Raw genomic sequence first — 16,838 nt, 5'->3', positions numbered from 1 at the left:
ACCTCACTCTACACAAGGAGAAATGTTACTCCTTAGAACCAAGGGAAAACTAGACACCCCATTATCATATTTGGATAAGGAACGATTTCTGGCAAACAAACAGATTTAATCACTTTAAATATGGCAGATATGAACTGAGTCCAACAACAAATATTGCCCTGTTTTCTTGATTTCATTAACTACAAAACACATCGTTTTAGGATTTTTTTATTTTATTCAAGATTATTAATTTCTTGATCAGTGAAGAAATGGTGTGCCATCATACCGCAGGGAAATTCTTCACAGCAAATAATTTACATTCACAAAAGGTACATCTCATTTTTACTTCTCTGAAACGTGATATATTAGATCTTTTTTAAAAAAAAAGTGGGTATAAAATGTTAAAAATGATTAAAGTACAAGTGCCAATGTTCACACCCTTTAAATTTGAGAAATAAGTAGTCCAATCTTTTAGCATCCAAAAGCTTTTTTTTATCATAACCCGGAAACAAAAAGAGGACTTCAGGTAGAGATAAAAAAAAAATAAATTCTGAACCAAAAGGAGGTACATTGAATTAAGGGCTGGGTGATTAATCAAATTAAATCGCCACTGGCACGATTCAGATTTTTATTTTGCAGAATCGAAAAAAAGATGATTTCAGCTTTCCCCCTCTGCTCCTATTGTAAGTCATAGGTGGAGCAAGCGCTGTACGAGAAGAGAAGAGCTGTACGTTGTGACTGGGCAGGACTGCTCAAACCCGAGTGGTGAGGAGAAGCTGATAAAGAACTAGCAGGTGGTGAGCTGTGCTGGACCTGTAGTTCTCTCTGTGTTGCACGGTTTCTATTAACCCCCTAATAGCCAGAGCACAGCTCGGAAGGCTGTTTAAGTGCAGGTAGAACAGCAAATAAATGATTGCAACATCTCCATAAAATCTTCTCTGCCCCCTCGACTCAGTGGTAAAGTGTGATACCCGTTCACCTTTCTGTGTATGAGGGGCTAACCCTTAATCCCCCCTGCATCTAGCGTGTGCGTTTTGCTTCCATTGCAAAAGCAAAAGTTAAGGATTACCCTCTCACAAGTGCCCCCTTTTCCTTTGGCTTCTCACCTCTGCTCCATGCCGACAATAAAAGTAGTTTCTGACCCCTAGCTTCTTAGCTCCCACCACCCCCTCTTCCTCTCTCTGCCCAGCCCTATCAAACCTCAAAAAAAAAAAAAAGGAGGAGGATGTCGGCATGATCAGAATTTTACTCCAGCCACAAATTGGAGTAGGAGTTCTGCTATAACTTACGCCAGTTTTTGGCACAGATTACAGTAAAGTCAATGGGCTGTAAACTGCTTCGCACTACTAAGCCCCACCCCAAAAAAAAAAGATTTTATTTTAATTTTGAAAACTCGCCCAGCCCTAGTTGAATTAAAAAGGCAGCTGTAGCCTAATCCTAAAAAGAATGTCCTCTTGTCTGTAGAAGCGGAAACATAGCTGAAGAGTACTGATCTTCTCTCAATCAAAACCGTGCTTAACTCATGATATCACCAGTCTGTAATACGAGGACGGAATGGATGTTGATGCACAAAATCACATAGGATATTTCTGAAGAAATCGATTGAAGGCATCGTAGATGGCTTGCCTGTGGGGGAGGGGGGAGAAAAAACAGCTATAAAATCATTGCATTCAACAGAAGAGAGTAGCACGAAGGCGAGCTGCACCAAGAATACAGAGCGGTCGTGGCTGGCAACTACTGGAGGAACGCAGATGATCTTAAATTATACATTGCTGTTAAAAATGTCCAATGTCTTCCAGAGAAGGCATCACATCATCTGACGTGACTTCTATGAAAAATATAAACTATTTCCTAAAACAACTTTGGAGCATATTTTGTTGCAACTCTGCATTATGCCGTTCCTCTAATTCCTCCAAGAAATGTATAAATAGATAACTGGGTGTTACCTGCACAGTCTGAAGTCACCCAATCAGTAGTGACGGTAACAGACTTTTAGGGACATGGCACTTTGGCAAGAGGAATAGTAATGATCAGTATACACTTTAGTTATACATTTTCTAACAGTAATAAAAGAGGAACGGCACAAGGCAAACAATGTGTCACGCAGTCACTTGTGATTATAGGTGCTAAACGGGTCCCGAGAACTAGGGGCGCCCTAGTCTATTCCTGTCCCCCGGATTACTCCTGAAGGTGGAGACGCCGTGCCTTACTATGCTCCTAAATCAACCCTCATCTGTCCCCTCCCCCACCCAGGGAGGTGAGAAGCCAAAAGTGTATAGGAATACACTAACCAGACAAACAAGGGAAGACAGACCGGGATAAATTAAAACAATTACATAAAATACACTCCCCAAACAGAGTGGAACACAGGGTAGGTAAAGGAAGGAGAAACCAAATAGGAGAGGAAGGGGATGTACACACAAACAAAACTCCAAGCAACAATCATCTGAACAAATCTCTAAACGCCTACTCCAACCACGAACTACACCTCCAACTCCAGTAAGAGGCCGTAAGAACACTGCCAATCCTTAAGTGCCAGAGGCAAGCATATATAGCAGAGGCGAGTGGTCAACACTGAACAGCTGAGACAATCCAGATAGGGAAGCTCCTGGAGCTTCAACTGAACAGATTAACCCTTGCACGGCTAGCAAGGAAAAAAATCTGCACGGTTCAATAAGATGGAATCGCATTTATTGTTATTTATCAGTTGACAAAAGCTGTATGAGGACTTGGTTCATATGGGTAGAGTTGTAGTTTTTTAAATGTCATCATTCGCTTTACCACATAAAATTTATTAAGAGGCGAGAAATGGTGAGGGGGTAAAAAAAGAAAAAAAGGCAATTCTGCTACCATATTTTTGGATTTTGTTTTCATGGTGTTCAGTATAAGGTTACGTGCACACGATCAGAAATAGTAGCGTTTTGGACTCAGCGCATTTCCGCTGCATCCAAAACACTGCATCCAACATTGCAAGCACACTGGATGAGATTTTTAGAAATCCCATGACCACTGTGCTTCTATCTAACGCTGCGTAAACTCACCCGCGGTGTGGGTTTCCGAGCCGCAGTATGTCAAATTCTGTAGCAGAGACGCTTGTCTCCTGTGCGTATTTTGCCCAATAGACTGTCATTAGATGCGGTAAATCAGCATAGTTCCAAAACACGTGTTTAACCCCTTAACAACATCTGACGTACTAATACGCGTCTGTGCCCTGGGACTTAAGAGCCAGACCAGTATTAGTACGTCATGGCGATCGCGCACGCACACAGGCTGTGCGGGCGCGATCGCCGCCGGGTGTCAGCTGATAGTATCGGGTGTCAGCTGTGACAATGTGCAGGGAGCGGTCCTGCACCGCTCCCAGCACATTAACCCCCGCGATGCTGCGATCGAAGTCGATCGCAGCATTGCGGGGGCAAGGGGAGGTGATCGCAGATACTCACCTCCTCTTCCGGCTTCCATCGCTGTCTGCAAAGGCTTCCCGGGTGTTGCCATGACGGCCCGATGTCGTCATGACAACATCCGGGTCACCAGACAGCAGGAAGATTGTTTGGACATGCGCAGTGAACCTCCAAACAATCTTCTCCCTGTCCAGCGCTGACAGCCTGCATGGCACAGGGATGGTGCTCCATCCCTATGCTATGCAGGCGATCAGAGAAAAAAAAGTGAAAGTCTCAGAGTGGGACAAAGTAATAAAGTATATAAACTTTCAGAAAGTGAAAAAAAAAATAAAAAAAAAAATTGCAAAAATATAAAAAAATAAATAAAAACAATCCACCAAAAATAAAAATATAATGTACCCATCAATAATTATTATAAAAAAAAAAATAAAAAATAAAAAAGTACACATATTTGGTATCGCCGTGTCCGGAACAACCTGACCTATAAAACTGTCCCACTAGTTAACCCCTTCAGTGAACACGGTAAAAAAAAAAAAAAAAAAATAGCAAAAAACAATGCTTTATCACCATACCGCCAAACAAAAAATGGAATAACACGCGATCAAAAAGACAAATATAAATAAAAATGGTACCGCTGAAAACGTCATCTCGTCCCGCAAAAAACAAGCCGCCATACAGTTCCATCATCCGAAAAATAAAAAAGTTATAGCTCTCAGAATAAAGCTATGCTAAAAAATATTTTTTTCTATAAAATTGCTTTTATTATGTAAAAGTGCAAAACATAGAAAAACGATATAAATGTGGTACCGCTGTAAACGTACTGACCCGAAGAATAAAGCTGCCTTATCAATTTTACCACACGCGGAACAGAATAAAAAAAAACAATTCCTGAATTGTTGGTTTTTGTTTATTCTGCCTCCCAAAAATCGGAATAGAAAGCGATCAAAAAATGTCACGTGCCTGAAAATGGCACCAATAACAACGTCAACTCATCCCGCAAAAAACGAGCCGTCACATGACTATCTGCCAAAATCTGGAAAAATTATAGCTCTCAAAATATGGCGATGCAAAAACTAGATTTTACAAACAATGCGTCTTTTAGTGTGTGATAGCTGTCAGTCATAAAAACCCGATATGATTCTGGTATCGCTGTAGTCTCACCGACCCGAAGAATAAGGTCGTCTAATCACTTATACCGCATGCGGAACGGCGTCAAAAATAAACTCTTGGGTTAGGATTGGGCTAGGGTTAGGGCTGGGTTTGGGGTTACGGTTGGGCTAGGGTTAGGGCTGGGTTTGGGGTTACGGTTGGGCTAGGGTTAGGGCTGGGTTTGGGGTTACGGTTGGGCTAGGGTTAGGGCTGGGTTTGGGGTTACGGTTGTGCTGGGGTTACGGCTGTGCTAGGGTTACGGCTGTGCTAGGGTTACGGCTGTGCTAGGGTTACGGCTGTGCTAGGGTTACGGCTGTGCTAGGGTTACGGCTGGGGTTAGGGTTACGGCTGGGGTTAGGGTTACGGCTGGGGTTAGGGTTACGGCTGGGGTTAGGGTTACGGCTGGGGTTAGGGTTACGGCTGGGGTTAGGGTTACGGCTGGGGTTAGGGTTACGGCTGGGGTTAGGGTTACGGCTGGGGTTAGGGTTACGGCTGGGGTTAGGGTTACGGCTGGGGTTAGGGTTACGGCTGGGGTTAGGGTTACGGCTGGGGTTAGGGTTACGGCTGGGGTTAGGGTTACGGCTGGGGTTAGGGTTACGGCTGGGGTTAGGGTTGTGATGGGGTTGGGATTTTTTTCAAAAGTAAGAAAAAAGATGACGATATGGCGACTAGTGTTGAGCGCAAGTGCTCGCTACTTGAGTTTGCATCGGGTGCTCTGGTATGCATTGAGTATCGTGGGTATTTGAGTGACATGCTCGAGTCTCTGCCCCATATGCTTCACGGCCAAAAAAACTTTACGGGAATTGCCTGCCATGCACGAGCGATCCCCGCATGTTTTTTTTTGGGTGTCTAATAACCGTGAAACATGCGGAGCAGGGACTCGAGCATGTCACTCGAGCACACGCTGTACATGGTGCATACCTGAGTACCCGATGCAAACTCAAGTAGCGAGCACTTGCGCTCAAGACTAATGACAACTTATTCAATTTGATGACCTAATGTAAACAAATTCTGTGTCGTACCTCTGGGTTCAAAATGTTCACTATACACCTTAATAAAATCCTTGAGGGGTATAGTTTCCAAAATGGGGACGACACTTGTGGGGGAGCTCCACTGTTTAGGCACATCACGGGCTCTCCAAACGCGACATGGTGTCCGCTAACAAATTGAATGGAAAATCGGCTCAAATTGTTAGCGGACGCCATGTTGCGTTTGGAGAGCCACTGCGTGCCCAAACATTGGAGCTCCCCCACAAGTGACCCCATTTTGGAAACTAGACCCCCCAAGGCACCTATCTAGATGAATAGTGAGCACTTGGAACCCCCAGGTGGTTCACAAATTGATTTATAAAAATGAAAAAGGGTTTTTTTTTTTCACTTTTTCATTTTTACGAATCAATTTGTGAAGCACCTGGGGGTTCCAAGTGCTCACTATGCATCTAGAGAGGTGCCTTGGGGGGGTCTAGTTTCCAAAATGGGGTCACTTGTGGGGGAGCTCCAATGTTTGGGCACACAGGGGCTCTCCAAACACAACATGGTGTCCGCTAATTATTCAAGCAAATTTTACAATCAAAAAGTCAAATGGCGCTCCTTCCCTTCCAAGCCCTGCCGTGCGCCCAAACAGTGTTTTTTCCCCACATATTGGGTATCTGCGTGCCCAGGGGAAATTGCACAACAAATTTTGGGGTCCATTTTTTCTTGTTACCCCTGTGAAAATAAAAAAAATTGAGTCTAAAGTAACATTTTTGTGAAAAAAGTTAAATGTTCATTTTTTTCTTCCACATTCAAAAAATTCCTGTGAAGCACCTGAAGGGTTAATAAAGTTCTTGAATGTGGTTTTGAGCACCTTGAGGGGTGCAGTTTTTAGAATGGTGTCACTTTTGGGTATTTTCTGTCATAAAGACCTCTCAAAGTGACCTCAAATGTGATGTGGTCCCTAAAAAAATGGTTTTGTAAATTTTGTTGGAAAAATGAGAAATCGCTGGTCAACTTTTAACCCTTATAGCTCCCTAACAAAAAAAAATTTTGGTTCCAAAATTGTGCTGATGTAAAGTAGACATGTGGGAAATGTTATTTATTAACTCTTGTGTGACATATCTCTCTGATTTAAGGGCATAAAAATTCAAATTTTGAAAATTGCTAAATTTTCCAAATTTTCGCCAAATTTCCGTTTTTTTCACAAATAAACGCAAGTGATATCGAAGAAATTTTACCACAATCATGAAGTACAATATGTCACGAAAAAACAATCTCAGAATCAGGGGGATCCGTTGAAGCGTTCCAGAGTAATTACCTCAAAGTGACAGTGGTCAGAATTGTAAAAATTGGCCTGGTCATTAACGTGCAAACCACCCTCGGGGCTTAAGGGGTTAATGTAGAGCGCAGAGTTTTGGATGCAGCGAAAATAAGCTGCATCCAAAACACTACTATTCCTGATTGTGGGCACGTACCCTAACCTGGGAACTTACAGATCAATATTATTCCAGCAATAAACTTATACTGTACACATTTTTCTAAAATATTTCATAAGATTTAAAACACTAGAACATTGTGACAAATATTTATTTTTATTTATTTATTTATTTTTTTTGAGACCCATAATTTTGTATTTTTTCTAAAATGGAGAACTTTAAAGTTTTTGAATGGCAAATCATAGTTTTTATTGACACCATTGTAGTGCAATTTTTTAAGGAGTTGTAATGACTAATAAAGAGGAAATCTGTCTTTAAAGTTTTTTTTCTTCTTTACGCCGTTTGATGTATGGGTTAACTTGTATATCATGTTAGATCAGATAGTCACAGATGTGCTCATACTAAATATGCTTATTTCCCATTTTTAGAATTGTAGAAAAAGGAAAAAGAGGGGCGACTTAAACCTATGGGGGTTTGTTTTATTACTTATTTTTTTAAAGCCTTCTTTAGGAACTCGTATGGTCGCTTGCACAATATTAGTATTCAGTTCAATATTAAATTCATGTGCACCATTGATAAATTTGTGCCAAACTTGGCAGGGCCTTCCAGCAGGTCCAAAGGCAATACAGAAATTCAGATAAGCCGAGGCACCAAACGGCAAAACAAAAAAACACTATGAATTTTTTTGGGACTTGAAAAGGGACAATTTTGGCTGAAACGTTGCCTGCTGTGTCCTCCTGTGATGTTATTTTAATAATTGACATGGAATAAAGAACAAGGTTTTTGTTTTTCTTCCCCAAAACCTACTGTTTGGTGCCTCGGTGCAATATATTAGTAGCACAATATTTGGTGAAATTAACAATCTCCTACTAACATCTCCCAAAGATGGTGAAGACAACATCATTCAGTAGACCCCTGAATGCCACGGTAACCATTAACAGTTGTGTCGCAGGGTAGTGGGTGGGCAGTGGGCATATAAACAGACCAGCTTCCCAGGTTAACACCACTTATATGCTGCCATTCAGAGATAGATAGCCACATCCAAGAGGTTAAACAGCAGCAAACACAGTTGTAACCCATACCATAGTAGACGGAGCAGGCTCAGCTACTGAGCCAACATCATATACCCATACCTACCGTGACAAGGGGTTAATATTTAAAAGAAACTACATAAAAATTCTCATTATAACCTATGAGACTTAAACATGACTCATTCACCTCTGCAGACATATGTTTTAGTAAAAGTGATACATTTATCAAGAAACAACAATACAGAAGCATCATCTCTTACTCCTAGAAATGTCTGAGTAAATTGACGACTGACTGATGCCCTCCTCTATGTCCTTACCCAGTCTGGCACTGGTAACACCAATTGGAAAGGATGCACCCAAACTTGTAACACCCCGTTGTCAATTTATTCACACATTTCAGGAACTAGTAAGAGGAACAATACGATGCAGAGTTCTGTAGGAAGACTCTTGAGAATTATTTCATGTGGAATATAAATACTTATTATATATGTAATAACAGCATCATTACCTGAACAGCCCTTGTTTAAAGAGGTAGGCACTGATATGGCCGCCGTCTAAATATCGGACTTCGCACCCCGGCCAAACCTCCTGGAGGCTACGTACACCAACCCTTGGCACATAGGCATCCTCTTTGGCTTGAACAACTATGATTAAGGATGGGTCCACTGGAACTGCAACAAATACAGGATTATAGATTATTACAGTCAAGTAGTTTATCCGCATGGAGATGTGAAACTTTGTCAAATAGCATTAAGAATTTTGCTGAAAGGCGTTGTCTACATTATCGTTTCATAGTAAACCGTTAAAGGGGGTATTCCCAACTCCAAGATCCTAGCCCAACATGTAGTAGGTGTAATAGTAATATTAGCAAATATCTCCAATTAGAAATGTAGTATGTTTTTTCTGATTAGCTATGTCTCTTTCCTCTTGTGCAGGCATTGCAGGACCTTAGGTATCCATGGTTAAGACCACTGATAAAGTCACAGTTAGTTAGCTAGTTGCTAGTGGTCATAACCATGGATACCTAAGGTCCTGCAGAGCCTGCACATGAGGAAAGAGATAGTGAATCAGAAAAACTACTACATTTCTAATTGGAGGTATTTGCTAATATTATTACACCTACTACATATTGGGATAGGATCTTGGAGATGGGAATACACCTTTAATAATAAGGATTCCCAACCCGTCTCCCTACAGTGCTACCTGGGTTCCCCACCAGTCATCTTACTGTTCGATCCAGACGGGCATCCACTAGCTGCAGTGATCACATAGAACAGGATCGCCAGAGGCTGGTGAGGAGCCTGGGCAGCATTGGAAGGGAGCAAGTGAAATATTCCAGGTATAACAAAAACAAACTTTAAGCACTTGCATTTTATTTAGAGACTACCTTTTTTTTTTATTACAGACAGATTATACCCTACATGTGTAGCAGCCCCCGCCCGCCACCAATTGAAAAAGGAGTTGCACGGCATACGTCACTTAGCAGGCAGATGTGCTGACCTTCAGCCTGAGCACATTAATGCAGCCATCTATGGGGTCAACAGAAAGTCTAGGAGTCTGTACAAGAGGGGATCATAGACTTTATATTGAGCCTGTACACAGTGCGCATGGTCAGGCACAAGCTCAGCTCTTCTGTCTGCCGCTTTTTGAGTGATCAGACCCTGAATGAGGGTCTCCACTGAACTGAAACATGTTAGGTAGTACACTAAATAGAAAATAAAAAAATTATATGTATGCTTTAAAATATCTTTGGTTTTATGCATTTTAGCCATACGCACGCTTAATTGGGTGGGGTTGAAGAGTATGAACAATCAAACTTCGTTAAATTACTATATACATTAGAGTAAGGTGCTCAGTAATATTTATAACTACGTGCCTGGAATAATTAAACACCATCTATACAGATATTTTTTTCATCAGTCTCTGAGGGTTTTGTTTTCTCTTAAATTTTTGCAGTATAAATTTTTAGCATGTATTTATTATTTCTATACAAAAGTTTCATTTCACCTTTGTATATTTATGGCTATTTAGCTCCGGCATATACAGTCATGGCCAAAAGTTTTGAGAATGACACCAAAATTATATTTTCACATGATCTGCTGGCCTCTGGTTTTATTAGTGTTTGTCTGATGTTTATATCACATACAGAAATATAATTGCAATCATATTATGAGTACCAATAGGTTATATTGACAGTTAGAATGAGTTAATGCAGCAAGTCAATATTTGCAGTGTTGCCCCTTCTTCTTCAAGACCTCTGTAATTCTCCCTGGCATGCTCTCAATCAACTTTTGGACCAAATCCTGACTGATAGCAGTCCATTCTTGCATAATCAATGCTTACATTTTGCCAGAATTTGTTGGTTTTTGTTTGTCCACCCGTCTCTTAATGATTGACCACAAGTTCTCAATGGGATTAAGATCTGGGGAGTTTCCAGGCCATGGACCCAAAATCTCTATGTTTTGTTCCATGAGCCATTTAGTTATCACCTTTGCTTTATGGCATGGTGCTCCATCATGCTGGAAAAGGCATTGTTGGGCGCCAAACTGCTCTTGGACGGTTGGGAGAAGTTGCTCTTGGAGGACATTCTGGTACCATTCTTTATTCATGGCTGTGTTTTTAGGCAAGACCGTGAGTGAGCCGATTCCCTTGGCTGAGAAGCAACCCCACACATGAATGGTTGCAGGATGCTTTACAGTTGGCATGAGACAAGACTGGTGGTAGCGCTCACCTCTTCTTCTCCAAATAAGCTGTTTTCCAGATGTCCCAAACAATCGAAAAGGGGATTCATCAGAGAAAATGACTTTGCCCCAGTCCTCAGCAGTCCACTCCCTGTACCTTTTGCAGAATATCAGTCGGTCCCTGATGTTTTTTCTGGAGAGAAGTGGCTTCTTTGCTGCCCTCCTTGAAACCAGCCCTTGCTCAAAGAGTCTCCGCCTCACAGTGCGTGCAGAAGCACGCACACCAGCCTGCTGCCATTCCTGAGCAAGCTCGGCACTGCTGGTAGTCCGATCCCGCAGCTGAAACAGTTTTAAGATACGGTCCTGGCGCTTGCTGGTCTTTCTTGGGCGCCCTGGAGCCTTTTTCACAACAATGGAAGCTCTCTCCTTGAAGTTCTTGATGATGCGATAGATTGTTGACTGAGGTGCAATCTTGTAGCTGCGATACTCTTCCCTGTTAGGCCATTTTTGTGCAGTGCAATGATGGCTGCACGTGTTTCTTTAGAGATAACCATGGTTAACTGAAGAGAAACAATGATACCAAGAACCAGCCTCCTTTTAAAGTGTCCAGTGATGTCATTCTTACTTAATCATGACTGATTGATCGCCAGCCCTGTCCTCATCAACACCCACACCTGTGTTAATGGATCAATCACTAAAACGATGTTAGCTGCTCCTTTTAAGGCAGGACTGCAATGATGTTGAAATGTGTTTTGGGGGTTAAAGTTCATTTTCTGGGCAAATATTGACTTTGCAAGTACAGTAATTGCTGTTAAGCTGATCACTCTTTGACATTCAGGAGTATATGCAAATTGCCATTACAAAAAATGAAGCAGTAAACTTTGGAAAAATTACTATTTGTCTCATTCTCAATACTTTTGGCCATGACTGTACAGTGCTGGCCAAAAGTATTGGCACCCCTGCAATTCTGTCAGATAATACTCAGTTTCTTCCTGAAAATGATTGCAATCACAAATTCTTTGGCATTATTCTCTTCATTTAATTTGCTTGCAAGGAAAAAAGAGAATAAAGCAAAAATCAAATCATTGATCATTTCACACAAAACTCCAAAAATGGGCCAGACAAAAGTATTGGCACCCTCAGCCTAATACTTGGTTGCACAACCTTTAGCCAAAATAACTGCGAACAACCGCTTCCGGTAACCATCAATGAGTTTCTTACAATGCTCTGCTGGAATTGTAGACCATTCTTCTTTGGCAAACTGCTCCAGGTCCCTGATATTTGAAGGGTGCCTTCTCCAAACTGCCATTTTGAGATCTCTCCACGGGTGTTCTATGGGATTCAGGTCTGGACTCATTGCTGGCCACCTTAGAAGTCTCCAGTGCTTTCTCTAAAACTATTTTATAGTGCTTTTGGAAGTGTGTTTTGGGTCATTGTCCTGCTGGAAGACCCATGACCTCTGAGGGAGACCCAGCTTTCTCACACTGGGCCCTACATTATGCTGCAAAATTTGTTGGAAGTCTTCAGACTTCATAATGCCATGCACACGGTCAAGCAGTCCAGTGCCAGAGGCAGCAAAGCAACCCCAAAACATCAGGGAACCTCCGCCAAGTTTGACTGTAGGGACCGTGTTTTTTTTCTTTGAATGCCTTTTTTTTTTTTCCTGTACACTCTATGTTGATGCTTTTCCCAAAAAGCTCTACTTTTGTCTCATCTGACCAGAGAACACTCTTCCAAAAAGTTTTAGGCTCTCTCAGGTAAGTTTTGGCAAACTCCAACCTGGCTTTTTTTTATGTCTCGGGGTAAGAAGTGGGGTCTTCCTGGGTATCCTACCATACAGTCCCTTTTCATTCAGACGCCGATGGATAGTAAGGGTTGACACCGTTGTACCCTCGGACTGCAGGGCAGCTTGAACTTGTTTGGATGTTAGTCGAGGTTCTTTATCCACCATCCGCACAATCTTGCGTTGAAATCTCTCGTCAATTTTTCTTTTCCGTCCACATCTAGGGAGGTTAGCCACAGTGCCATGGGCTTTAAACTTCTTGATGACACTGCGCACGGAAGACACAGGAACATTCAGGTCTTTGGAGATGGACTTGTAGCCTTGAGTTTGCTCATGCTTCCTCACAATTTGGTTTCTCAAGTCCTCAGACAGTTCTTTGGTCTTCTTTCTTTTCTCCATGCTCAATGTGGTACACACAAGGACACAGATTGAGTCAACTTTAATCCATGTTAATTGGCTGCAAGTGTGATTTAGTTATTGCCAACTCCTGTTAGGTGCTGTTAATTACACGAATTAGAGAAGCATCACATGATTTTTCAAATGGTGCCAATACTTTTGTCCACCCCCTTTTTTTACGTTTGGTGTGGAATTATATCCAATTTGGCTTTAGGACAATTCTTTTGGTGTTTTTTTCATTGAAGACAAATTAAATGAAGATAATAATATCAAAGAATTTGTGATTGCAATCATTTACAGGAAGAAACTGAGTATTATCTGACAGAATTGCAGGGTTCCAATACTTTTGGCCAGCACTGTAGGTCACAGAAAATGTAGTTTCAAATCTCGCTTGTAGAGAGATTTAGAAATTGGCATACCAGAAAAGTTGGCCACATGTGTACATTCATCCATGACTCCCTTCATAAATAACAGTGACTCCCTCTGCAGAGCTTCACTTCTTTTTGCCTGTAGGCTTTTTAGCTGACTGTTTAGCCCACCAGTCATTGCCCGCCTGATATACGTCCCTTTGGGGTCACTTTGAAACATCAGTTCATGGTCATTGTTACTTGAGGCTTGTGTAGACTCCGCAGATAATGGTTTCCGGGTGCTGTTAAGGCGGAAGATACTAGCAGCAAATTTTAAGTTGGTCAGGCTATCAACACTTTTTGGAGAATTTTTCACAAAGTCTTGTCCCATCTTGAAAGAATCTGTCTGAATATAGGGGAACATATACAAAAACATAAGACAGGCACCATACAAATGTATCAAGTGTATCACATTATGTTTGGGACATACTATTGTACTAAACAAGTATAAAACAATACATGTGATTTCTTTATACATGCCGTAGTAAAAAGATTCTGTACATATCCTGTCCCTGGCAATGTATAGTCAAGCACAGCACAATCTGGACATGCCACCATTATATCTGCTTTGCCATGTTGTAAATATTCCACTAAACGTTTCCCATCCAAAGTCGTCCTTTGTACACTTGTGTAAACACATACAATTTTGACAGGATCTAACTAAAATCTTAAGGGCCAACTGTCCCTGGTTGTGGGAATTAGAGGCCAGAGCGGTTGGCTTATAACCTACCCTTATATACTTAGGTATACTAATAGACCATAGACTGAACATGAGTCAACAGTGTGATGCAGCAGCAAAAAAGGCAAACACAATTCTGGGATGTATTAACAGAAGCATACAGTCTAGATCACGGTTTAGTCATTACCGGACTTTACTGCTCTTTGGTCAGACCTCATCTGGAATACGGTGTCCAGTTTTGGGCACCACATTTTTAAAAAAGACATCGACAAACTGGAGCAAGTTCAGAGAAGAGCGACCAGAATGGTGACCGGTCTGCAAACCATGTCCTATGAGGAACGGTTGCAGGATTTGGGAATGTTTAGCTTGCAAAAAAAGAAGACTGAGAGGAGACTTAATAGCTGTCTACAAATATGTCAAGGGCTGTCACATTGTAGAAGGATCATCTTTATTCTCATTTGCACAAGGAAAGACTAGAAGCAATGGGATGAAACTGAATGGGAGGAGACACAGATTAGATATTAGGAAAAACTTTTTGACAGTTAGGGTGATCAAGGAGTGGAACAGGCTGCCACGAGAGGTGGTGAGTTCCCCTTCAATGGACGTCTTCAAACAGAGGCTGGACAGACATCTGTGAGATGATTTAGTGAATCCGGCTTTGAGCAGGGGGTTGGACCAGATGACCCAGGAGGTCCCTTCCAACTCTACCATTCTATGATTCTATGATCATTAGCTAGAGAAGCAATGTAAAATGTACCAGGCAACCAACTAATTCCACCCCATCAACTACAATGAACATTATTCCCACATGTATGCAGTACTGGAGAAGACGGCTGTGAGCCAACTATTATCTTATAAAAACACAATCTTTATTAAGACTAAAGATATTGGCTAAAGAAACAAAGAGGAGATAGGCTTGTTGTAGACAGAGAACAATGGCCCCCTGATACTGTACTCAAGGTATTCCTGTGGCATTTTTTCTTTTTTTTGGAGAGAGGAGTTAAGGTATGGTGGCCGAGAAACTGAACTTGGGCAGCAGGGTGGCTCGGTGGTTAGCACTGCAGCGCTGGGGTCCTGGGTTCAAATCCCACCAAGAACAACATCTCCAAGGAGTTTGTATGTTCTCCCCATGTTTGTGTGGATTTCCTCCGGGTTCTCCGGTTTCCTCCCACACTCCAAAGACATTCTGACAGGGAATTTAGATTGTGAGCCCCAAAGATGATGATGATGTCTGTACAGCATTGCGGAATATGATGGCGCTATATACGCAATGCATAATAACAACTGAGGCTTTCAACGTTTTTTTTCACAACATTTTTTTTTTTTTATTGCTTTTCCCATACGGGCTCATTTTATATTTTAATAGATTGAACTTTCAGGCTATGTTCACACACTGTTTTTTCAGCTTTTTTAATGTAAATTTTTTGCTGCGTTTTACAGTACCAGCAAAGTCTATGAGATTTCAGAAATCTCATTCACACACCTTGGTTTTTGTTTCATCAGGATTTTATGCTTTGCACGTTTTTTTGCAGAATAGAGCATGTCACTTCTTTCAGCATTTTTCACCCTTTGGAAGTAGTGGGTGGTGAAAAAACGCACCAAAAATGGAGGTGTCAGTTTTTTCAGCACTTTTTGTGCCAAAACCTGATGAAATACAAGGAGATTTTTTTTTTCACTGAACTTTATGTAGATGCATAAAGAGACAAAAGGACAGAGAAAAAAAAACAGCAAAAAAACAAACAAAATCCTGAACAAAACTTTCTGGCAAGAGATCAGGTTTTGCTGTGAACATAGCCTTAAAGGGAGTCTGTCAACCCCAAAACTCCAATTAAACAGCTAGAATAACCTTATGGGGAACTTGACCCTTGTAAAAATCATTCTGGACTACAGATTTTACTGCGGCGTTTGTCCTGATAAAAACGCTTTATTTAATGTTTAAACTGGACCGCCCCAGTGCACCCTCAATTAGCATGGGATGCACTGCCCCCAGAGTGAGAGCTGTCTTAAAAGGGGTCTACCAAGACAACCCTTTCTTGATCTAACTGTTTTGCCCTGATAAAATTAAAAAAAAAAAAAGCCTATGCTCCCCTCCGCTGCCGGCGCCATTCCAGTGTCGGGATGCACGTCCCGGGGATCTCGTGTAGTCTTCGCCTTAGTACGAATTGAACATGAAGAGGCAGTCCAGGCTGCAGCTGATCTCGGACTTCCTCTTGATGTACAATTTGTACAAAGTCGGGGGACAGTGACGACAGCGCTGATTGGGCGCCGGGCTCACGTGTCATAACAACCGCATGAGAGCCCCAGGATCGCAAGTGCTGACACCGCTGGAATGGCGCAAGGGAGGGGAGTAGAATCTTTTTTTATTTTATCGGGGCCAAACATTTAGCTCCTAGTAGTAGACAACCCCTTTAACTGAACTGCGCATGTGCAGTGATCCTCTCTGGAGCCCAGTGGAATTCAGTGTTTGCAAAAGCGCAATCTCCTTCCTCGACCCTGACTGTAGTGCCCACTCGCTACACCGTTTAACACCAGTCAGTGTAGTGAGCGGCTGCTACAGTCAAGAGTTAGGAAGGGCTCCAAGCATGGAAGTGCACAAGCACAATTCTGTTAAGGCAAAGCTCGCTCTGGGCAACCAAGAGCTGTCAATCAAGCTAAGGGAAAGTGCACCACATGCTAACCAGCACCAAAGCTGTACCATGGAGCCCTGATTACCTAAAACATTTTTCTGGACAGTTAAACCATTAAAATGTATTGTACAGGCATGATTTTTATAGGGACCAAGTTCCCTATATGAATGTACTAGCAGCTTTATTAGAGTTTTGAGGGTGACAGGCTTCCTTTAAGAAGGCAGCGATCATAAATCAGTTTTATATTTCTATTTATTTGAACAGGGAAATGTGAGAAGTCAATTCAAACGTGGACTTT

At 41.8% G+C, this 16,838-nt stretch overlaps 1 protein-coding gene across 1 annotated transcript in view; it reads right to left on the bottom strand.

The window, feature by feature from the left end:
• Nucleotides 1-239: 239 nt before the first annotated feature.
• The window catches only part of ABHD18 (abhydrolase domain containing 18), a 56,518-nt gene continuing 39,919 nt past the window's right edge, over nt 240-16,838 (bottom strand). Inside the window, exons 11-13 of the mRNA XM_073641554.1 lie at nt 13,247-13,580; nt 8,476-8,638; nt 240-1,605 (exon numbers count right to left, since the gene is read on the bottom strand). Coding sequence (XP_073497655.1) covers nt 1,554-1,605; nt 8,476-8,638; nt 13,247-13,580 — 549 coding nt within the window. The 3' untranslated portion in view covers nt 240-1,553. The remainder of the gene's footprint in view (nt 1,606-8,475; nt 8,639-13,246; nt 13,581-16,838) is intronic.

This window comes from Phyllobates terribilis, unplaced genomic scaffold, assembly GCF_046119375.1.
Source record: "Phyllobates terribilis strain yellow unplaced genomic scaffold, ASM4611937v1 Scaffold_1__5_contigs__length_1240528914, whole genome shotgun sequence".
NCBI classification, from domain to species: domain Eukaryota; kingdom Metazoa; phylum Chordata; class Amphibia; order Anura; family Dendrobatidae; genus Phyllobates; species Phyllobates terribilis.
The sequence above is the reverse complement of the archived record's forward strand: the minus strand, read 5'-3'. Positions and strand labels throughout refer to the sequence as shown.